The sequence below is a fragment of the Pituophis catenifer genome, unplaced genomic scaffold (assembly GCF_029215685.1).
Source record: "Pituophis catenifer annectens isolate HBS135680 unplaced genomic scaffold, rPitCat1.0.hap2 SCAF_12, whole genome shotgun sequence".
Taxonomy (NCBI): domain Eukaryota; kingdom Metazoa; phylum Chordata; class Lepidosauria; order Squamata; family Colubridae; genus Pituophis; species Pituophis catenifer.
In genome coordinates, this window is record NW_027256892.1 from 6556786 (window position 1) to 6582352 (window position 25567).

Here is a 25567-nt window from a genome sequence, read left to right on the forward strand (position 1 = left end):
TCACCAGAGGAGATGGAGCCTAAAGACATGTCTTCCAAAATATATGGGCTGGGCTCATACCAGTTGCTGTACCAAAAAGCAATTAAACCATGTTATGGTTGAACACAATTTGTGAACAAGGCCTAAATCTAAAGCTAGTGCAGTGATATATGTGGAATTAGGAGTGTATACATGGTCTCTGGCATTGCCAATCAACCAGATGAGCAAATATATGTTCATTTTTGCAGAATAGCATGACTGATAACCATCTCTGATGCATTATCTTTTACTTAGTTCAGAATGTTGAAGGGCAAATATATTTGGTTTCCCAGGAAACGGTTGCCTTAGGAACTCTGCAAGCTGTACTAGAACTTGGTAGACCAGGTTTTCAACAGAATAATAGTCTGTCTGAAAAATCATTTTTATCTTAGCTAAACTGTGCTATGACAACTCTTTCTGTCTTCTTGGATGTTCCCTTGGCCACGGCAGTAGACTTTCCCTTAGATGTCTACAGGGAAGATCCCTCACCCCAAAAAGTGTGCCTTGGCCATGCAGGTAAACCAATTCTTCCTCAGATATGAATAGCCCTGTTCATATTGCATACCAATTTTGAAAGAAATCTCTATTAACAAACATGTATATGCTACCCTATTAGATACCACAGTAACTAAGGTTTGTGGTTTAGTGTACTGTCCAAATCTGAAGCAGCCCTATTTTGATTCTCTGATGATTGGGAGAACAGGGGATCATAATTCTCCCTTAGGCACAAGGCCAGCTGTGACCTTGGAACAGTCATTTTCTCTCAGCCTAGGAAGAAGGCAAGGGCAAACTACTTCCAAGTAATTGCCAAGGCTCAATATTGACTCACACATACTCACACAACAAAGTTTGATGATAAGATCGAGTTTCCTTAAACCACATTGTAAACATTTCTTCAAAGTGCCTGAGAGCAGGACATAATGGGTGGGAAATTATTAGAAGATCTTTAAGAGAACCAATCTAGAATTAAGGAGAAATTTCCTGACTCTGAGAACAATCAGGAGTGGCTTGCTAAAGAAGTTGGGGTTTCTCCATCATTGGAGGTTTTCAAGAAGAGATTGGATAACCATTTGTCCAAAATAGTATAGGGTATCCAGCTCGACAGAGGATTGGACCAGAAGACCTCCAAGTTTCCTTCCAACCCTGTTATTTTATGTTCTATGTTCTATTTCAGATTTTTAAAAATCTCTAAACAGTACAGTTCCCTACAAGTTGGAGTATTTCCCTGGGAAATCTTGTGAGAATGGCAGTCTTTCAGAATCACAATGAGTATCTGATGAATGGTTTAGTCCTTAGGACAGAACAGGATGTATGAAGATATGGGGACAATGTTGTACTGTACTCCCTGAAACATACATCATCAAATGCAATGAAGAACATCACATAAAACCAACATAGAAAATAGCAGAGTAAAATGAAAAATATGAAGCACTAACAGAAATGGCAAAATGACAATTTCAACCGGTAAAGGCTATAACTTAGATATGAGATAGATGTCTGTAGGAAGGTCATTCAACAGAAAAGGCCCATTTTGTGATCATATGAGATTAATATATTTTTGATTTTGAATATTATGGTCAATATCTACATTTATTTTTTTAAAAAATCAGGTCTCCTTTAAAAGTATTAAAGTTCGGGGTCTGTATAAACCAGGGAAGAATCTTTATCCTATGCTGTGTAGCTACAGATACTCCTCACTATCTGTAGCTATCATCCAATGTTACAGCAATCTTTAATTTATGCTCCAGATTCAAAGTTCTAACTGCCATCTCCCCCATATGGTCACATGGTTGCATTGGGGGGCTTGGCAACTAGTCTGAATTTATAGCATTTTGCAGCATCCTGTTGTTACATGACCACAATGTTTTTTGTTTTTTTTTGCTGGAAACTGGTGTTTACCTCTGCAAAAAGGGTTCTAAAATCAGTCACAGTCACATGGGGATCTACTTAATGAATAGCACTCCTTACAACTGTAATTCTGGACTCAATTATGGTTCTAAACTGCAGTGGTGCAGAGGTTAGAATGCAGTACTGCAGGCTACTTCTGCTGATTGCTGGCTGCCTACAATTTGGCAGTTTGACTCAGCCTTCCATCTTTCCGAGGTGAGTAAAATGAGGACCCAGATTGTTGGGGGCAATAGGATGACTCTGTAAACTCCTTAGAGAGGGCTGTAAAGCACTGTAAAGTGGTAAATAAGTATAAGTGCTATTGCTATTGCTATTGCTAAGTCAAGGACTACCTGTATTCAGAGAATAGGTAGGTGGATTCAGTCCACTCCCCCTTAAGCTTTCAGAGAGATATAGATATTAATATCATATCATATGCAGGGTTTTTGCATGACTTCCAGACTTGAAGGGAGGAGATTTCTCTATTTTTACAGCATACTTCCTGTGTGGCATTTCCAGTTATTGACCATCAGGAGACACCACATTACCATTTTCATCCTTGTTATCAATCTTCAGGTAAAGGGAGACAGTTGGTATTTTATGGCAGACATATCAAACACAAGGCCTATGAGCCAGATCTGGCCCCTGATGTGGTTAGATCTAGCTAATGGGGCTGCCCTGGAGACAGCGAGGGTTCGGCCCCTGCCACCTCGGCCTCATTCCAACATGGCCCATTCGGGTGTTCCCCCTGGGTGAAAGGGAAGTGCTCAGAACACAGTCGGCCTGCGGGGCAAGACCGTCACTGGGGACACCAGGTCTCGTGCACTCTTCTGGTGGACTAGGCTTTGGCACTTGCCCTGGTCTCATCTTCCTCTGCTGGAGACCTCCAGATCCCTCCTTCCAGCTTTGCCTGCCCCCCGCCCCAGGAGGCGCAGGATGATGTTGCTGCATGTGGAAGCATGGAGGAGAAAGTTTGCAGGAAGCAGTTTCTGTCATGATAAATGTCTAACTGCAGCACCTTCCTGGCCACCTGGCCCTGGAAGGGTTAACCGACCACATATCCCATAACCCCTGTAACCACTCCTTACCCCTTTGCCCCTCCTCCTGGGTATAATAGCTCCAACCACGAGGTCCACATTGCATTCGAGATGTATACCTGAAAGAGAAAGGTACAAGGTCAGTGACCTCCAGTACCATTAAGCCTACAATAAAGATACAGAAAAGAATTGAAGTTTGTCCTTGAGTTATTGGGCTAGATCCAACTTTCATCAAAAATGGTAGCAGAGGATGGTTGCCCATAACTCCAGATAATGACTGAACCCAACATCTACCCTGAAGAAGCAAACAGAGTACAGACCAGAGCTCTTACCAAGAAGATGGCTGAGAAATTTGCAACCAAGGCCACAGCCATGGAGGAGACAGAAGCTGGAAGCGAGCAGGACTCCAGCCTGGACTCACAATCAGATGAAGAGGGGCCATCCAAAGAAATCACCACCCTGGAAGAAGAAACAACACAGAAGATGAATAAATTCAAACTCTCCATCCTGAAACTGATGGAGGCAAGCAGTGACAAAGAAAACCTCATTGCGGACCTTCAAAGCCTCTTCGAGCAGCAAGAAGCAGCAATTGAGGCCCCAAAGACCACCGAGGGAGAAAAACTAGCAAAAAAAGGTAAGCCACCCCAACCCGATGATCCCGAGCTGGCCGAATCCATTTTCGCGCCCTCTTCCCGGTGGCCATCTTGGGACAAGCACCAGCCAATGGGAAGCCAGGATTTGAATCCCTTGGCATGAAAATGCCCGAACCCCGAAACAGATGAGGGGGACACAGAAAGCGACAACGAAGAACCCAACTCTGAAAGCGACCACGAAGAAACTACAATAACTAAGAAAAAAACACCTACCGATCTCGAGTTGCAAAAGGCAATCAAGACCATCACCGCTGCCCTTGGCTCCGCTTTCGAGCCCGCTGCAGCACTCAAAAAACCCCCCCCAAAAAAATCCTGGAAGACACAAGGAGGCCAGGACAACCAATGATGACCAGGCAACCGAGTCACAGCCAAGTAGAGACACCGCGCACACCAACAACCGGCGCAAGAAACCGCCCACCTGCAGGAAGGATCAACCGCAGGACTCGAACTCACCACCTGCAACACCAACTGCGCGAGGCCCGAGGCCCGAGGGAGAAGAGAAGAACTGGCTACTCACCCGCGCCACGACCTCAACCAGGCCGATCCACGCGACCCGGGACCAGCGACCACGAGGGAGGATCCGCCGCCGCGCCGCCGCCATCACTGCCGAGCCGCTGGGTGCAGGGAATCCTCAACCTACAACCTCCGCTGCTGCCGCGCCGCCAACCCGCGGAAGTCCTCGACTTACGACCGCGTCGCCTCCTCACCTTCTTCCCTTCTTCACCGGGGATCCAGCCATCCAGCAGTGGTGTCCACCTTCAGGAGGAACCTTCGGACCCACCGGGGGTGGGTCTAGCCTCCCACCAACAGGCCTAGGCCTAGGCCTGGGAGCTCCAACAGCAGGAACCTCACCCGATGGACTCCAGCACGGAATGAGCTTCGCGCATGCCCAGTACCTGCCTGTAACAAGAGAAGCAAGCTACATAGATCCAAGCAAGTACAGAATGGCCACAGATATCCCAAAGCCTTATTGTGAGTTCAATCACAGTTTGGACCATGGACAGCTCCCCCCAGTAAGTAACCTTACTAACATTTCTGGGGCAAATTATGGCAATTTGCCAAAATTACAGTTAGATGGGGGTAATGTTATAGAATGGAGTCAACAATTGAGAATTGCTCTCATGAGCAATTTCTAGCTAACAGACCTCCCCAAAAGCCCTGGTCACTGGAAATTGACTGTATTCATCACAGGGCATTTTGTATCATGTTAACCTCCATTCCATCTGCTATGTAGCTGTCTATTGAGGACAATCTGACTGTTTATGATGTTATGCAAAAACTATGTAATCTGTTTTATAGCCAGAGTAGAGCCACAACCACTAGAATATCTAGGAGTTTCATTCCACCAAACACAAGGCGGGAGTCCCCATGAGTGAGCACATTTTAAAGATGAATGCTACAAGGGCAGAGCTCATGCAGAGGGGGGAAATCATCACTGAAGAGAGCATGATAAGCATAATCATAAACTCTCTTGATAGCAGCTGGGACAGCTTCATAACCCAACTAAATAGCCTCAGCTTGCAATACCTAACACTAGGCACACTGACCAGTCAGTTCATTGCAGAGGACACTCTGAGGAGGGACTGCCAACTGTCCAGAAGGGATCCTAGACCCACGAAGAGGGTGGATTTCCAAGATAGGGCCAGGGACACCTCAGAATGTTATTCTTGTGGATCAAGGAACCACTTAAAAAGGGATTGCCCCAGGAACCATAGGGATAGGGGACAACATGACAGCAGAGGGGGGCGGTCACCTGAACGCAGGTACCCAAAGGAAAGGGGGCGAGGGTGGTCACCCAGCCCCAGGAAGCACCACAAACGCAGAGACTACTCCAGGGACAGTAACTCTGGTGCTATGTACGGGATCAGGCACGATGACCCAACTGATAAACATAAGGCAGAGAGAAACACATGGCTCCTGGACTCAGGGGCCACAAGCCACACTACTTGTAACCCAGAGCTGCTAGACTCACTCACAGAAATAGACTCAGAAATAAAGGTAGCGAACCAAAGCAAGGTCAAAGTAGTAGGGAAATGAAACGTACACATCACACAGATAGGGGATTTAAAAGGAGTACTGTACGTGCCAGAGATACCCCACAACGTACTAGCCACCACAAAACTGACACGGGACACAAACATAGAGATAAAGTTCAAAGATGGAAAGGCACACTTGATCAAGCAAGGGAAAGAGATAGGAAAGGTAACCATACATGAGGGACTTCCTTACTTCACACCCAACACAAGGAAGGAAGAAGACATTGATACCAACATGAACCACAAAGTAGATGAGTGTCCAGAAATAGAGGGGGTACAGCAAGAGGCAGGAAGTTGCCATGGAAATGCCAACAAGTCTGTATCTATCGGGAAGCCATTGCATGATAACTGCACCCACCTCCTCCACAGGAGGCTGGGACACATAAATTTCCCCATTGTAAAGAGAATGACGGAATGTACCGAAGGTCTCAAAGTAAAGAACTGAGAAAACTATTTGGAGTGTTCAATCTGTAAGCGTTCTAAGATCAAGGTTAAGGCTATCCCCAGGGGATCCAAATGAACCACAGAGTCCCCCTTCCAATTAGTGCATATGGACTTGGTAGGGCCATTGAAACCCTCTGTGGGGCATAGGAAGCGATTCTTCCTCACGATTGTGGATGACTACACCAGATACGGGTATGTCTACTCCCTCAGACACAAAAACGAAGTGTACCAAAGGTTTAAAGAATTCCACAGAAGAGTAGATATGCAACACGATAAGAAAATAAGGCAAATAATGACAGACAGGGGCTCAGAATTCATGGCCAAAGAATTCACGAGGTGGCTGAGAGAACAGGGCATAACGCATTACATCTCTTCACCTTTCTCCCCCTTCCAGAATGGGGTCGTAGAAAGAAAAAAACAGGATGTTGCCAACGATGATGAGGTGTGCTCTAGAGCAGTGGTCCCCAACCTTTTTATCGCCGCGGCCCGCTGAGCGCGCGCAGGGGTTGGGCCGCGGCCCGCTGAGCGCGCGCAGGGGTGGGGCCGCGGCCCGCTGAGCGCGCGCAGGGGTGGGGCCACGGCCCGCTGAGCGCGCGCAGGGGTGGGACCACGGCCCAGGAGCCTTTGCGCAGGCCCATTGCGCACGGCCCAGGAGCCTGAGCCTTTGCGCAGGCCCATTGTGCACGGCCCAGGAGCCTGAGCCTTTGCGCAGGCCCATTGCGCACGGCCCAGGAGCCTTTGTGCTGAAGCATTCCTGTCCCCCGGCCGCTGCGCGGCCCGGTGCCAGGTACTTCACGGCCCGGCACCGGTCCGCGGACCGGGGGTTGGGGACCACTGCTCTAGAGGATGCTGGGATGGGGCAGCATTTCTGGTCAGAGGCACTACACTACTCCAATTACACCCTGAATAGACTGTGGTCAAGCTCTATCAATAAGACACCATACGAGATGCTATACAACAGAAAGCCCAACATCGCACACTTACACATATTCAGCGCCCCAGCCGATGTCCACATCTCCAGGCAATTAAGAAAGAAAGGGGAGAAATTATCAAAAAGACTGAGATTCGTGGGTTACGAACCAGGCACAAAGGGCTACAGATTTGTTGACAACAACAACCGTTTTGTCGTTTCCAGGTCCGCCAGTTTCCATGAAAACGCAAACTGGTCAAGGGTACACTCCAACGACATCCCCGCCAATAGGGTTACATTCGAACATGACCAGGAGGAAAAGGAGATCAGAGAGGTCAGAGGGCATAAAGCCAACAATCGCAAAGCGAGCATCAGAGAGTGGAAAGAAGGGCACCCCTCCCTGAAGATAGATGACCTGACAAACAAAGAGGCAGACAACATGCAGGAAACCGAGCCAACCCCCAGCAGACCAGTCAGAGAAAACAGAAACAAGCTGCCAAAGAAGCTGGAGGACTACGTCATGGCCATCCACACCCAGCTCATATGAAGACATCCTCGGGCTCCCCCAGGAAGAGAAGGAAAAATGGATGTCTGCCATGGAGAAAGAGATGGAGAGCCTAAGGAACCTCCAAGTATACTCACCTGCCCAGATTCCAGAGGACAAAAGACCGATAGGAACCAAATGGGTGTTCAGAGTTAAGACATTAGAAGACAACAAGGTCCTGTACAAGGCAAGACTAGTCGCACAGGGTTTCGCCCAAAGATACCCTGAAGACTATACGGACACCTACTTGCCTACCGTCAGGGCGGAGAGTGTCAAAAGTGCTCTGGTGGTGGCCACCATCCTGGGCTTGGAAGTTTTCCAATTCGACGTACAAACAGCGTACCTGCACGCTGAACTGGACAAAGAGATATATGTCAAAGCACCGCCTGGGTACAACGAGGACGGGAACCAGACCTGGCTGCTGACCAAAGTCTGTACGGACTCAAGCAGTCGGGCAAAAGGTGGTATGATTGCCTAGCCAAGGCTCTCAGATCCATGGGCTTCGAAACCACTTCAGCTGACAAATGCTTCTTCACGAAGAGAGAAAACAACACATTCGAAGGCGTGCTCGTTTACGTGGACGACATCTTGTACATCAGCAAACACAAGGACAGGTGTGACAAGTTCGCCACTGAGCTGGGTAGCCACTTTTCCCTAAAGTCACTTGGAAAGATCGATAAATATCTAGGGGTCCAAGTGTTGAAAACCGACAAAGGCTTTCGCCTCTCCCAGAAGGAAAAGATCATCGAGTTGCTGTCCAAATGCAACATGTCCGAAGCAAAACCCAGCGAGACTCCCATGCAGCCAGTGTTCCTGAAGACTATGTACGAGGAATCTGAGCCCTTCACCGACAATAAATTGTATAGATCAACGATAGGGTCACTGCTGTATATATCCAACTGGACCAGGCCCGACATCGCCTTAGCCGTCAATCTGCTGTCCAGACATGTAAGCAAACCCACAGTATCACACTGGAACGCCATCAAAAGACTACTTAGATACCTAAAATTCAGCGCGGATGCCCAACTCTGCCTAGAGCCAGAAATATCCGAGAAACCAAAACTAACCTGCTACGCTGACGCTGATTGGGCCGGGGACATAAAAAGCAGAAAAAGCACCTCCGGCTACGTGCTACTACTCAACAATTGCCCCATCCATTGGTACACCGGGAAACAAAAACTGGTGGCCACATCAACCACGGAAGCAGAATTCGTTTGTCTATCCAAGGCCGCAAACAACTTAGTGTGGTTCAATGACCTGCTCTGCAGCATTTGGGCTGAACCCTCATACCCAATAGTCATCCACGAAGACAACAAAGCAGCAATAGAGATCTCAAGGGCCGATGCTGTAGGTCAACGATCTAGGAACATTGACATTAAGTGCAAACACGTCAGGCAGTTTTCAGAGATAGGTTTCATTAAGGCAGTACACTGTGACACAGAGGAGCAAACAGCAGATATTCTCACGAAACCCCTGCCACATAAACAGCATGCGTACCTCATGTCAAAAATGTGTGTTTACATGTGATCCGTACTTGTGCATGTATATTCTCTGTATGTATATAACCACCCCACCAGGTACCCAGTTAGACATTTAGAGGGGTTTTTGTCATGGTAAATGTCTAACTGCAGCACCTTCCTGGCCACCTGGCCCTGGAAGGGTTAACCGACCACATATCCCATAACCCCTGTAACCACTCCTTACCCCTTTTCCCCTCCTCCTGGGTATAATAGCTCCAACCACGAGGTCCACATTGCATTCGAGATGTATACCTGAAAGAGAAAGGTACAAGGTCAGTGACCTCCAGTACCATTAAGCCTACAATAAAGATACAGAAAAGAATTGAAGTTTGTCCTTGAGTTATCGGGCTAGATCCAACTTTCATCAGTTTCCTCTGAGTCCAACTTCTGCCTTCACAGATCTCTGGAGAGGAGGATGGGGTGGAGTGGGGCAGCGAGGAAGCTGCATGAGGGAAGCTTGCCTCCACAAGCCAGCATTCTTACCACACATGACTGGAAATAGGAATTCCCTTTCGAGAAGGGCCAGTCTTCCTCATGCAGGACTAGGAACCGCTGCTCCCTTGCCACCTCCTCTTGCTCTCCAGAGATCTGTCAAGACAGAAGTTGGACTTGGAGGAAACTGCTTCCTGCAAATTTTCTCCTCCATGCTTCCACACACAGCAGCATCGTCCTCCACTTCCTGCTTTGCTGGGAGGGGAACACCGGACAGGGAAATTCCAATGATGTCTGCGATTGTGGCAGTGGTGGGTTTCAAAAATTTTTACTACTGGTTCTGTGGACGTGGCTTGGTGGGTGTGGCATGGCTTGGTGGGCATGGCAGGGGAAGGATGCTGTAAAATCTCCATTCCCATCCCACTCCAGGGGAAGGATACTGTAAAATCTCCATTCCATCCCCAATCCAGGGAAAGGTTACTGCAAATTCCCCATTTCCTCCCAATCAGCTGGGACTCGGGAGGCAGAGAATGGATGGTGGCGGGGCCAGTCAGAATTTTTACTACCGGTTCTCCAAACTACTCAAAATTTCCACTACCGGTTCTCCAGATCTGGTCAGAACCTGCTGAAACCCACCTCTGGATTATGGGAAGAATGTCTTCTTTGGCATGCTGTGCACACACACATACACACACCATTCCAATGGGCAGGTTTTAAAACCCATTGCTACCGGTTCGCTCATGGGCACGCGCAGTGCTTTTGTGCATACGCAGAAGCACCCGGGTGGGTGGGTGGAGCTTCCCACCACTGCCGCTACCAGTTCGCCCGCATTCCAAGCTTGGAGACTTTTATCCACATCTGAGGTTACAAACTGCCAATCATGCCCAGGCTTGGGGGGAAGACCCTTTCCCCAAGGAGTCCCCAAATTTGGAATGTGTATGTGTATCTGTGTGTGGGTGTGTGTGCATGTGCATGTGCACATACATGCACATGCTTGGCTGCCAGCAGTTTGGGGAGGTGAGGAGCTTGTGGGGCATCGAATTGTCCCCATGATGAGTTTTTTTTTTTTTTTAATTTGATTTATATGCCGCCCTTCTCCGGAGACTCAGGGCGGCTTACAATGCGTTAAGCAATAGCCTTCATTCTTTTGTATATTTTATACAAAGTCAGCTTATTGCCCCCACAAACTGGGTCCTCATTTCACCTACCTTAGAAAGGATGGAAGGCTGAGTCAACCTTGAGCCTTGGAGAGATTCGAACCAGCAGAAATTGCAGGCAGCTGTGTTAATAACAGGGTGCACTAAACCCCTGTACTATCAAGGCTCTTGTTAGCCTTGTGCAACTTGTTCTGTCCTGACCCAGCTGTCACAAGTCAGTTGTGCCCAGTGAGAGGCATCAAGCTGGCCATGCCCACCCAGCCATGCCCACCTAGTCATGGCCACCCAGTTACTGGCCCTTTGAGGGCAACCATAATGCTGATGCAGCCATCAATGAAATTGAGCTTGACATCCTTGTTCTATGGAGTTCAAAAGGCTCAGGCAGTGATGCTTAGAATGAAAATAACAGCACGTTGACTACCAGTTTTCATCCCTGAATCTATGTCTCAGGCCAGCTCTGTTGCTTTTCCCAGGATGCCACACGGATAATGCTGATGAGATCTGGATCCCACCAGTTGTGCAAAAGATTCTGTTGCAAATCCCTCAGGATCCCACCTTGGATCATGAATACATCAGAGAATTGGGCATCGTGGAGTTCACCAAAACAGCCATGGAACTGGTTATTGGCAAGAACAATCAGGCTTTCTTAGACAACAGGGTATGAGGATATTTATATGAGTATGGCCATATGCCTAGGAGACAGAGATATGAAAGGATCAAATAGATATTTTTCTTTATTGATTACATTCAAAAGCTTGTATGGAGTCCCTGTTGGAAATATTAGTGCTGTAGCATCTTTTTCTTTTTAATTACGACAGCTTATTTTGTTGCCATGGCATGAGAGGAATGAATGTTTAAGGCCATTAGCAGCTTGAGAATAATCATGAAAAAAATAAACAGCTCTCTGTCCTGAACTGTTGCTTTTGTCAAAGAAAACTGTGATTTGGCCCAAGCGTGAGAACCCTTCCTCCAATGAAAGGAAGAAGAGATGCTTCAATCTTGCAGTCATCAACACTAACCCAATGCCTGTTGGTCCAGAATCAATTTTTAGGTTGCCTGTTGAAATAGGGTAGCTAAACTCTTCTTCTGTCTTTCATACTTTCTGCCTGCACTCATCTCTGGTTCTAAGCAGTGACTTATTAAACAAACCATCATTAGTTGAGTTTGCATAATATGCTTTCTAGGGAATTTCGGGACATAAAGTCCACTCATCTTAAAATTGTTGAGGTTGAGAAACACTGGCCATGAAAATTGATCTTTTGAAATGTCGAGCTGACAATTCTACATGATTAGTTAATAAAAATATTTCTTGCTTTTTTCTAAACAGGCAGGTGGTGTTCACACAATAGGTGGGACAGGTGCTGTGTGGATTGGAGCTGAATTTTTGCACCGTTGGTACCGACCCAACCATTCAACTCCAGCAATTATCTATATTGCTGAACCACAACTGGGTAGCTAATATTTTTTCGTCCCTATGTTTTGGCCTAGTCCTACAATTAAAACTTAAAGCCATTAGAAATATTGTTGGGAAGGAAAATGAGACATGACAAGAACAAATCAAGAAGTTGGAAGGTTATGTAGTTACCTCCATCTCCCATCTAGGGTTCAGAATATAGCAGAAACAACTTTAAGCATCTGATTAATGATATATCTGTGTAGATCTACATATGAATGAAACTTGGGTTTATCAGGAGGGCTTCAAAAGACAACTCTAATAGCAACAAAATTGTTCCTGTAGTGATGTAGCAATTAAATCATGCATGCACTAGTTTAGTGTTTTAGAACATTGGGAGATTGAGAACACATCTGTCACCTGTCCACAGCCTGGGAAACCAAACCAAACCATCTTCAATTTCATGAACAACAATAACAAAGCTACTATCCACCCTTGATTCATTTAGTGAAATGTTATCATCTTTCCTATGAAGTAGATCTCAATAGACTTAACCTGACTTTTAATTGAATATTGGATTTTATTTATTTATTTATTTATTTTATTATTCATATTTCTATGCCGCCCACTCTCCGAGGACTCTGGGCGGCTTACACCAAAGACAGTATACTAAATAGTATATTGCCCCCAACAATCTGGGTCCTCATTTTACCCAACTCAGAAGGATGGAAGGCTGACTCAACCTTGAGCCGGTGAGATTTGATCCGCTGATCTGCTGAATTAGCAGTCAGCTGAAGTAGCTGCAGTACTGCACTCTAACCACTGCACCACCTCGGCTCCCTTTTAGACCTTCTGAAGACAAATCATTCACTCACTCACTGAATTATGAGTCATATCTCATAATTTATTATTAGTGCATTGTTCTGTCCAAATTAAAAATAATAATGTGGCACAAAATAGTCTAATAGGTGTCCCTTTATTTTTCAGGCACTCTTGGTTGCATATTCCAAGTTGCTGGCTTTGCAGATATTCGTTCTTACCATTACTGGGATCCCATCAAGCTGTTGGTTGACATAGACTTGTTTGTGGCAGAACTGCAGGTACCAGAAAGCAACAATTTCTATGCTTACAGCAACATCCCTATAGCCATCTGGTGTAGTGGTTAGAGCATTGGGCTCAAAGGAAATGTGACATGTGCAAAGGATCAGGACCATATGTTAAGTTGCAGTTAAGAAGATTTATTGCTCACAAGACCCTAGTCAATTATCATTCACTACTAAATTGGCAGTAGATAAATTCAACTGAAGAAGGGTTAGATTTAGACCATTTGTGAGAACATAATGACTCTAGGCTGATGACCCGCTTAATTCAGCCCCTAGGCTCTGACTACTCTTCTCCTATAAATGTAGGAAAATAGCAATAGCAATAGCACTTAGATTTATATACTGCTTTACAGTGCTTTACAGCCCACTCTAAGCGGTTTACAGAGTCAGCATATTGCCTCCAACAATTTGGGTCCTCATTTTACATCTTGACAGGATGGAAGGCTGAGTCAACCTTGAGCCTGGTGAGATTTGAACTGCCAAATTGCAGGCAGCTGGCAGTCAGCAGAAGTACCCTGCAGTATCCTTCAACTGTAATCAGTTGCAGATCCTTGTTTACCTCTGAAACTGAATGGCTATTAGATCCTTCACTTCAACCACAGTGGGTTTAGATGTTACTTTCTCTATAAAAAAATAATGCATGCTACTGATTAATTTATTAGTCCTCTACAAAAAAGAAAGAAAGAAAGAAAGAAAGAAAACAATGACTGTCAGGGCATAGTCATGCTATGTGGGAATTTGACCTATATCATATTAAATTATTTGTCAATTTTGCCACTTCAGCTGATAAGAGTTAAGAAAAGTTTAACTTCTTTTCCATTACATACTATCTTCCAACACTTTAATAGGATATACATGGATATCAATTTAGGAGACTTTTCAGAAGAAAAAATGAATATGTCCCCTATCATGGATCTATAATTTCCCCCCATGCTCTTATAGAGGCAGATACCTGGGTATACTGTTTCTACTATCTTAGAATCAACTGTGTTGTTTCCAAAACTGCTAGTAAGTAATTATTAATAACCCATTGGTAGATCTCTCTCTTTTTGCCTCCAGTTGTGTCTTTTAAGCCTTCCGCCCTACTCCCAAAGTCCTTGCCCACCAAAAGTGATAGTTATTGTATTGAATGTCCTTGCAGAATGCCCCAGAAGGCTCCATTATATTCCTGCATGCTCCTGAAGAAATTGGCTTGAAGCCCTCTGAATGGAGAAGAGTTGCATCAATGATGAAGGCAAGTGAGGACATCAGGAGAAGCAAAACTAGACAGGTCACAATATGTAGAGAGACACTTGACATGATATCTTGCAAAAGTGATGCATCCATCTGTTAACACCATGTCTGTGTGGCATTAGAACCCTGCTTTTGACCCATAGTGAGTTAGCTTAGGCTGAACTGCAAGACCTGTGAAGTTTAAGAACCCTTCCAATTTAATTCATCCTACATATTCTGAAACTAAAAGGTACCGTATGTGGCATGGCAACAGTGATGATTCTTTTCTATGACCGGCATTCAAATTATAATTGAATGATTTCTATAGAAAACATGAATACACTGAACCTGAGTCAGAACAATAGATACTACAGGTAGTTATAATTTATGACCACAATGGAGCCTGCCCATTAGGGTCATAAGTCCTGATGGCTGTAAAATAATGAACACAGAAGTCATAAAGAGAACTCTGTGGTCATTAAGCAATCTTCATATACATTAAGCTAACCCATAGTTTGCTATGGAGCATTTTTTGCTGAAAACCAGACCTAGACACTAGTTTTCAGCACAAATATCATAAATCATGATCACGTGACCTCAGGATGCTGTAAATACAGGCTAGTTGCTGAGTGCCCAAAATGCAGTCACATGTTCACATGAGTTGGTAGCTGTCAGAACTTCAGAACTGGGACTGAGTCATAAGTGCTTTTTGAGTGGTTCAACATAATTTCAAATGATCTCTAAGGAATGGGTCATAAGTTGAAAACTACCTATATGCAAAACATCTTTCTCTCATTTCCAATGATTGAGATATTCTAGAATAAAGTGATTGGCTTTATTTTCCTTTGAATGGAGTCAGAGAGGACAGTTAAGTTGCCTCTGGGTCAAATCTCAGACTTTATTCATGCATTGTTTTTAGACAATACACATACAAAATTATTAGCCTGCAAGACTTGACATACATACTGGGGACTGTCAAAATGAATGTTAGATGTACCTTTTTCCTTCTATCGGCTCACATAATTTTCATACTTGATATAAAAGCTATAATCTCTGCTGTCTTGCTTGCAGAAGTTCCACATTCTCAGTGAAGAGCAATTTCTAAGCTAAACATAAGGCAGCATTGATGCCAAATTGTACTATTACATTCATTCACTATAACAAATGAACTATATTTATAAGAAGATATCCGCTGTCTTTCCCTTCTTCTTTCCCATTGTTTCCCCAGAGAAAGCATCTTTTCCCCTTTTTTGATGTCTCAGCTCAAGGATTGGCTTCAGGAGATCTGGACAGAGATGCCTGGGCAGTACGTCTCTTTGTAAACAAAGGTTTTGAGCTGTTATGCGCTCAGTCCTTTTCTAAAAACTTTGGCTTATATGGTAAGCCTTTGCATTTTCAGCCATCTTTGCCACATATTTGGGAACTCGGACCAACTAAATGGAAGTACGTGTGCCTTAAAACCTGTTTTTGCAGTTGGCTTCAAGCCAATATGTAAATAATGCTTCTTCATTATAAGCCACATAGAGAATGCTGTAAAGCACTTTGGGGTGGTATATAAGCCTAAATGCTATTGCTATAGCACATGCACCAACTATCTTTTCTTTACCACATGAAGAAGTTGGATGCACTTCTGTTTTTTTCCATTAGAAGACTCCTAGTTTTGATTCTAGAAATGGTATATACCCATGAAACAGCCAGTCATAATTTGTGTACTCTTCTTTGAAGTAGTAACCATCTGCAAGTCCATCATTATGTACCTCGGTGCATAGGTATTTGCAACACGGATAATGAGATTGTTTTCTCAGTGGCTAAACATGTTTACCAGGCAAACATTTGGATTGCATTTCCAAGTTTGTTCCCAACAATGCACAGATATACAGTTGCATTAGTTTTCATCAATATTATCTGCAAACCCATTTCTGTATTTGCTGTCAATTGTCTACACCATTTTCGGCATGACTGAATATATTTGTCATTATCATCCACTTTAATCAGTACTTGTACAATCTCAAAGCTTCACTTTTACAGATCCTGATACATCTAAAAATTACTATCTGACTAACAAAATAGTTCTCCAACATTTCAAGAAGAGTCATCAAGTTTTCATCATCTGCTCTCTTCATTTAAGAAAATATAAAGATTGAATTTGAGGGCATGAAGATTGAAAACAGGGCTCTACTGATAAGATATGATATTTTCTGTCAAAATAGCAATGGAAATAATTGAACATCAATGCATAATTAATCTAAGTGCAGATGCATTTTAGTTCTTAAAATAATTGCTCTCTGAAAAGATATCAAACTGTATGTTCAAACACTAGAGGTCTTTGAATACAAGAAAAAAGAAATTATGTTCTGGGATTTTCAGGACTGAAATGTTCATTTTGGGGGTTTATCTATTCCTTTTTTGACAATAATCCCAGATTTTCCTTTGATACATTGATGCTCAGTGTCTATATTATTTATGGTTTGGATTGTTTTATCCAAAGATAAAGACAAGACAAAGACTGTGAGCTATGGATGCCATTCTGATGTGTCACAAATTGGGCTCTGCAAAATTGCTTTGTGATGCGAAACAACTCATGTTTCTTAATAGATTTGGAAAGCTTGTGGGCATGTCACAAACTCAAGTGTCGATGGCCCAGTTCTTAGACCAGAAATTATTGATTTTTTAAAATAGGACTTGTGCATCACTCCTAGTACTTCTCACACCAGTCTGAGTATAGGGTGACTTGAGCATATCCAAAGCATTGTTTTCAAAGAGCTATTTGAATCTAGGTCTTTTTGGACGTTGCCCAATCCTCATATCACTATATCAATTTTCCCTTCATTGGGCAACATAGCAAATGAAAAGGACTGAACAATAATAAAGCCTTCATTATTCCCATTAAACTATTTTTTATCTTCCAAGCTATTTGACTCAATTCCTCCTGGAAAAAAGAGGAGCTGTCTATTATAAAAAGAATGAGTCCTAAGCAAAGAGGCTGAATTAGGAAGGGAGCTGTCCAACGAAAGAATCCAACATGGACTTAGATGCAAAGAGAGGTAGCCACAGCAATAGCCAGGCAGCAGTTAAATAATTTGAAGCTGTTCTTGTTGTCACATCATTTCCTAGAAATCAGGAAATCCCTGATTTGGAGCACATATTCTTGCTCCTATCTCTTAAACAGGTTCTACTTCTGTTGTGTTAAGGATAAAAATTCATGCCTATCGAAAAGCATTGGAGGAAAGGAGGAACATAGAATATAGAATAATAGAGTTGGAAGGGACCTTTGAGGTCTTCTAGTCCAACCCTCTGTTCGAGCAGGAGACCCTCTACCATTTCAGTCAAATGGTTGTCCAGTCTCTTTTTGGAAACCCATAACTTCTGGAGAAGGTCTTACAACCTGTCATCTCCTGTCATCTCTAGTACCAATAGCTCTCCTGAAGTTACCTTTCTAGACATTGATTCGTCCTACCAAAGTCTGATGAATTTAATGTCAGATAGGCTAGACCACTTTCAGTCTTGAAATTAGACAGATCCTAGACTAATTCAAAAATCTTCCTTGAACATCAGTTCACATCGCTGGCAAGAGTAATCCACCTCTGTTTCTCCTGGCATTTGTGAGGTGAGGAAGAAAAAAAACAGTCCACCCATATCTCCTCCTGATCTGGATTCCATTTCTGATTGGGACAATATATTATCCTCAAGGAAAGGTAGACTCCTCTCCAAGGCCCCATCCCTAAAATAAAGTTTATGGGGAACTCTTCTTTTAGCAATTGGTGAAGTCTACAGAGAGTAAATCAGATTAGTTTCTGTAATTGATGGAATGACAGGAACCCTAATATTAAGAGGTTTGGGGGGAGGAAGGAATATTTAGAGATAGCTAGTTTCAAAGAAATACTGACTCAACTACAATTCACTAAATACTGCAGTGTTGTGTCTCCTTGGCTATATCACGCAGATGAACGAGTGGGGAACCTCATTGTGGTGACAACAGACAATCCAACCCTGATCCGAATCCACTCACAGATAGCTCAACTAATAGCTGTGACATGGTTTGGACCCACCAGCTTAGGGGCGCGGGTGATTACAATGGTACTGACCAGCCCTGCTCATTTCTATGAATGGTAAGAAGGAAGGCAAGTAATCAGATAGTTTGAATTTATATTAGCCATGAGATCAGCTCTCTGTATTACTATCTTGGGACTGTGATGATCTATCTGCTATAGTAAAATATCCAAGAATATTATTTAAGTTATAAACTATTTTCTTAATTTAATTTAAATTTAATATTTAAATTTACATACCGCCTTTCTCCCGAAGGACTCAGGGCGGTGAACAGCCAGAAGTAAAAAAACATCAAATACAAAATTTAAAAACAATTTAAAAATAAATTAAATATTTTGGCCCGACAGTTAAAATCCCCCATTAAAAATCCAAATTAAAATACACAATTGGAGAGATTAGGCTAGCCTGACTTGATGAAATAAAAAGGTTTTGAGGGCCCGACGGAAAGTACGTAAGTCCGGAACCGTCCGTATCTCCCGGGGGAGCTCGTTCCAGAGGGCAGGTGCTCCCACAGAGAAAGCTCTCCCCCTGGGGGCCCCAGTCAGCATTGTTTGGCCGACAGCACCCAGAGGAGCCCTTCTCTGTGGGAGCGTACTGGCCAGTGGGAGGCTCTCGGTGGCAGAAGGCGGTCCCGTAAATATCCAGGCCCTAAGCCATGGAGAGCTCTAAAGGTGGTCACCAATACCTTGAATCGCACCCGGAAGACCACCAGGAGCCAGTGCAGCTCACACAGGAGAGGTGTTACATGGGAGCGCCATGACGCTCCCATAATCACCTGCGTGGCCGCATTCTGGACCAGTTGGAGCCTCCGGGTGCTCTTCAAGGGGAGCCCCATGTAGAGAGCATTGCAGTAGTCCAGGAGGGAAGTGATGAGGGCATGAGTGACCGTGCGTAAGGAGTCCCGATCTAGAAAGGGACGCAACTGGCGAATCAGGTGAACCTGATAAAAAGCCCCCCTGGCCATGGCCATCACATGCTCTTCTAAAGACAGCCGTGCATCCAGGAGGACACCCAAGTTGCGAGCCCTCTCTGTGGGAGCCAATGACTCGCCCCCAATAGTCAGAGATGGCACCAACTGACTATATTGGGATGCTGGAAGCCACAGCCATTCGGTCTTGGATGGGTTGAGCTTGAGCCTGTTTCTCCCCATCCAGATCCGTACGGCCTCCAGACACCGGGACATCATGTCAAGGGCATCATTGGGGTGGTCCGGGGTGGAGATGTACAGCTGAATGTCATCAGCGTACTGATGGTACTTCACCCCGAAACCACGGATGATCTCATCCAGCGGCTTCACATAAATGTTGAACAGAAGGGGCAAGAGAACCGACCCCTGTGGCACCCCACATACAAGGCACCTCGGGGTCGATCTTTGGCCCCCCATCAACACAAACTGCAACCGGTCAGAGAGGAAGGAGGAGAACCACCGCAACACGGTGCCCCCCACCCCTAACCCCTCCAACCGGCGCAGCATGATACCATGGTCGATGGTATCAAAAGCTGCTGAGAGATCTAACAGGACCAGGACAGAGGAACAGCCCCTGTCCCGAGCCCTCCAGAGATCATCAACCAATGCGACCAATGCTGTTTTCGTGCTGTGCCTAGGCCTGAAGCCCAACTGGAACTGATCGAGATAGACCGCTTCATCCAGGTACTGGGGAAACTGTTGCGCCACCAAACTCTCAACAACCTTCGCCAGAAAGCGAAGGTTGGAGACTGGACGATAATTTGCTAAAACAGCTGGGTCCAGGGAGGGCTTCTTGAGGAGGGGCCTCACCACCGCCTCTTTCAAGGCGGCGGGAAAGTAGTCCTCTCTCAAAGAAGCGTTAACAACCCCCTGGAGCCAGCCTCGTGTAACCTCCTGGGAAGCCAGCACCAACCAGGAGGGACACGGGTCCAATAAACAAGTGACCGCACTAAGTCTACCCAGAATCCTGTCCACATCTTCAGGGGTCACTGAGTCAAACTCCTCCCAGATAACGCTCTCAAGACCTGTCTCCGTCACCCTGCCTGTATCTACCCAGTCAGAGACCAGGCCTTCCCGAATTTGAGCGACTTTGTCATGCAGATACTGTACAAAATCCTCAGCCCTGCCCTCCAAGGGGTCCTCCCGCACTCCCGGATGGAGCAGGGAGCGGGTCACCCTGAACAGGGCGGCTGGGCGGTTATCTGCAGATGCGATAAAAATGGAAAAATAATTAAACTTTGCCGTTTTTATCGCCACTAGGTAGGTCTTAATATGAGACCTTACCAGTGTTCGGTCGGTTTTGGAAAGGCTAGCCCTCCAACTTCTCTTGGTGTGAGGGTAGACAAAGAAAAAAGCCAATGCAGTAATTCTTCAGATGGAGGTTCTGCCATCTTTAGGGTCTTCATCTAAATAAAACAAGAATAAGGATTCTGGAAAACACCTGGTGAACGAGTACAGAAGCGTTAGAATAAGTTATTAGGATTGTCTTCTGGTTCCAGACAATTTAGTTTTCCCAACTAAATTGAGAATTCAATTATCATAATTCCCAGCATTTCTAGCCTGAAATTTCTAACTGATGAGTAGAATGAAGCTTGTTTTTTTTATTGGAAGTTGAGGTGACAACATAGTTACCTTGAACGGTGCTTGTTAAGCACAGCATGACTCTCTGGGTATTGACGTATTTGGAAATGGTTTCTAGGAATGATTTGTTTGTACTGCATTTAACCAATTATTTCTTCAATGTCTTTTTACAGTGCATATTCTAGGAAGTTCTAAACTGCAGGACTGGTGGTCGGTCATCTTTCTATGCACAGTTTAAAAGTACATAGTTACCTTTCCCAATGTAGTGCCCTTTTGAATTATTGGACTACAGCTTCTAAAATTCCTGGGCAGTAATGTCACTAATAAAGCCAAATATACATGTCCCAGGATAACACTGCAAAATCAAGTTGGTCACCAGGTCCAGAAGTTTACTCTTCCAAGCTTTCAGATCAGGGGTGGGTTCTAAATTTTTTTACTACCGGTTCTGTGGGCGTGGCTTACTTTGTGGGCATGGCTTGGAGGTCATGTGACCGGGTGGCCATGGCTAGCTGGACATGTGACCGGGTGGCCATGGCTATGTGTATAAGGATTACTCAGAGGGCTGAAAAAAGTCATTTCTGACTGGGCCTCGCACTTTTGACTGGTCCTCACACCATCCTCACATTTATGCCCGTGCAGCATTCTTAACCATGTCACTCATTTCACAACTGCTTCTCTTCACCATGGTGACAAGATAGGGCAAAAAACGTAAAATGTGAGGACAGTCATAAGTTCGAGGACTGGTCAGAAGTGCGAGGACCAGTCAAAAATAATTTTTTTAGCCCTCTGAGTAATCCATATGCACAAAAGGACTACCCAGAGGGCTGAAAAAAGTGATTTCTGACAGGTCTTCGCACTTTTGACCAGTCCTCGCGCTTATGACTGGTCATCATTTATGCCCATTGTAGCATTCTTAACAACCGTGTCACTCATTTCACAACTGCTTCTCTTCACCATGGTGACAAAATAGGGCAAAAAACATAAAATGTGAGGACAGTCGTAAGTTCGAGGACTGGTCAAAAGTGCAAGGACCAGTCAAAAATAACTTTTTCAGCCCTCTGAGTAATCCATATGCACAAAAGGATACAGCAATAGAGAGGGATGAAGGAAGGAGAAGGAAGAGAAGGGAGGAAGGAAGGGAAGGGAAATTAGAGTAGGAGTGAGGGTAAGAGAGGGAGGAAGAGAGGAGGAGAAGGAGAAAGGAAGAGGAAGTAGGGAGGAGAAGAAGAGGGGGGAAGAGAAAGTAAGAAGGAAAGAAAAGAGAGAGGTGGTAGGTTTGAGGAGAAAGATTGCTGTACAATAAAAAAGATGAAAGGGAAGAAAGGCAACCCCAAACAAATATAAAGATATTAAGATAAAGAATGAATTCTTTATCGTCACCGCTACCGGCTCGCGGGAACCGATGCGAACCGGGAGCAACCACCACTATTTCAGATTCATGTTGGAGCTTTCTTCAAGAAACTTCTCTCTACTGAAATATATGCTTTGAGCTATTCTGTGAGTCGTATCTTTGTGGTGCTTTCCTGTTGGTTGGTTGATTGGTATGATGATAGTTGGCAGTTGGCTGTTGTTTACTTGTGCTGCCAATTACCAGCCATCAACATTCCAATTAACCAACCAACAGGAAAGCACCACATAAATACGACTCACAGAATACCCCCAAGCACATATTCCTTGAAGATGGGCTCCTGCACGAGTGTGAAAGCTCAGAAGAGTAAACCTCTGCTCCTGGTGACTGACTCAGATTCGGTTTTGCAGTAATGTCACAATCCACTATGTACCAAGGATATGGAGGATGTACTTCAGCACATTAGCATGGCATTGTGTTGGAGAAAGCTAATATGCCAGATCAACCAGTACCATTTTAGAACTGTTGTTTTGGGCAAGAACACACTCTTCCCAGCCTTGCTACATTAACTAAGCGCTGTAATAAGAGATAAAACTTTTGATCAGATCTAAATAGACATGACTGGTTTGCAAACCATGTTTTTTTTTTTCTTTCTGAATTCAAACCTCCTTAGGAAACAAAGTCTTCAGACACTAGTAAAGAGGATTATGTTGATTAGGGAAAAGTTGAAAGAGAAGTTGCGGATTCTGGGAACACCAGGTTCCTGGGAGCATCTTACAAGGCAGTCGGGAGTCCATAGCTTTATTGGATTGAATTGTAAGTATTCAATAAACAGTTGTTGACAAATCCAGGATAAATCTTCTTAATCACTGACTGATGAAAACCTCAAATGCTATATGGCTTCTTTTTTCATTTCTGCATCAGAGAATGTCGAAACTATGGAACTCCTTCATGATAAACTCAGTAGGAGTTAGTGATAAAAGTGTTGCACTTGGGAGACATTGGGTAAGTTTGGGCCACTCCCTATTTCTCAGTCCAAACTACCATGGAGGTTGGGCAAATCAATGTTGATCCGATCAAAAACTTGAATTCTGTACTGATCATTGATTCAATCCTTGAATTCAAGGACTGATGATAATTTGAAATTTTTGATTCTGAGCAATTTGATTTGAAAAAAAAATCAACTATTGCACATTTGCAACATCCCTTCCAAATTATCAGATTGATTTGAAAAGAGACACCATGCAGTTTCATGCAACTTTTCAGTTTGATTAACAAGGTTGATCTGATCTGAAAATTCTATCATATTTCTAAACTGAAATTGCATCAAAAAATTAATAACATTTATTTTTTATATAAAATTTATTAACCAGGTATCAAAAAATCAAAAGACTTTTAGAAACAAATAGGGTTCCACAAAGTTTCATGTGCTTATGGTGTAATTACTGTCTCAGTTAATTAGCTCTACAATAGTTGATTGCATCCAGAGGGTGATGGGGAAAGACAAATACTCCAAAGACCCTTTAAGTAAATGTATGCATTTAATTTATTCATATTACATTTTGGCTACAAAAATTCGATGACCATTGGAGGTTTTCATATCTATTGGCTGAACATCTGGTGCCATTCAGAATTTTGCAGCCCAAATCTGGCATGCCTATATTGACCAAGGAATGGGCAACCTTTGAATAGCCAAGAATGAATTGAATGCTGAAAGCAAAAACCACAGAGAGTACACAAATCATGCAAAAGACTAAGTTATGAATGTGGCTGTGGGGTTTGAATGCTCTCCTCTTTTATTCCTTTAATTGCTATTTTGGAATACAAGTATAAAGTGTGTTATATCCATTGCAGGTTTTTTATTAGTTTTCTTGTGTTTTCCCCTCTCTGAATATTGGGAATGTCTGGCTGATTTTGGTAGCTGTCTGGAGAGGGCTTGGGATGTGGGCTGAAGAAGTGCCCCCAGAGATCAAAATGCCTTCTCCTCCTCCATTAAATAATGGAAGGAAGGTTTCCTAGATGTGCCAAAGGTGCTTTTTTCAAGAGGCAACTGGACTTTCTTGTTTTTCTTTTAAGATGGTTTCACTTCTTACCCAAGAAGCTTTTTCAGCTCTGACTGGATGGTGGGGAATGGAAGGATTTATATTCCTTGGAGATAGCTGGCCATTTGCATCCTTTTAGAGAGTCATTGAGGCCACTTGGAGGTTTATGTATGTCCTTAGGGACAAGATTCAGCAGTCCATCTCCATTTAAAAGACAAAGGCCACTATTTGAAGACAGCAAAGTCCACATTTTGGACAGAGAGGACCGCTGGTTTGAAAGAGGGGGTCAAAGAGGCCATCTATGTCAAAATTGAACAGCCCTCTCTCAACAGAGGGGGAGGGATACAACATTATCTATAACACAGTCCTTTCAGCAGTTCCAAGAAGGCTCCACACCCATTTGCACTACTCAGGTGACCCTGAGGACACATATAAACCTCCAAGTGGCCTCAATGACTCTCTAAAAGAATCAAATGACCGGCTGTCTGCAAGGAATATAAATCCTTCCATTTCCCACCATCCAGAGCTGAAGAAGCTTCTTGGATGAGAAGCAAAATGACTTCAAAAAAACCCAAGAAGGTCCAGTTGCCTTTTGGAAAAAGCACCTTTGGGACAACCATGACTGGATGCCTGAGAATCTCCATAGACAGGTTTCCTAGATGTTTGCCAGTCTTCCGGCATAAAATTCACAGCCATTCCTACAAACCAGCTGCGCACATTGTTCCTATTTAAGCTAAAATGTTCTTCTTAGCTGAAGATCCATCAAAGTGAAAAGCATTTCTTTTTCTTTGCCAGCCTCCCAAGTGGAGTTCCTAGAGAAGCAGAAACATATCTACCTTCTTGCCAATGGGCAGATCAACATTTGCAGCATTAACTCCAAGAATTTGGACTATATAGCACAAAGCATCCATGAAGCCATCTTGGCCACCACCTGTCAAAATCCCAGCCAGCTCTGCATGACGGCTGACCAAGAACCTGAGAAGAGTGTTATAGATTTATCAAATTCTTCTTAAATTAAGAGTGTTCTAGTAAAACTATATTTTAGAAACACTTGATCTGGTCAATGTATGTTTGTTTCTCAAAATTGATCATAATCATGATCTCCAGTTTCTAGATGTTGAGTCTATATACTCAGTAATCATTAAAATGATCTCTGACATGAATCTTTATGAAGTAGAGTGCTCCTTTGGAAAGACATCAAAATCTACTTTTTCCAGTATATAACTGCTGTTT

The 25567-nt window shown here is 44.0% G+C and overlaps 1 protein-coding gene across 1 annotated transcript; it reads left to right on the forward strand.

Moving 5' to 3' along the window:
• Positions 1–422: 422 nt before the first annotated feature.
• On the forward strand, positions 423–25347 carry GOT1L1 (glutamic-oxaloacetic transaminase 1 like 1). Its single transcript, XM_070952394.1, has 9 exons — positions 423–534; positions 11112–11296; positions 11966–12089; positions 13019–13131; positions 14276–14368; positions 15575–15725; positions 18290–18455; positions 22966–23108; positions 25130–25347. Exons 1-9 carry the CDS (start codon positions 423–425, stop codon positions 25345–25347), a joined length of 1305 nt encoding a protein of 434 aa, XP_070808495.1.
• Positions 25348–25567: the final 220 nt, after the last annotated feature.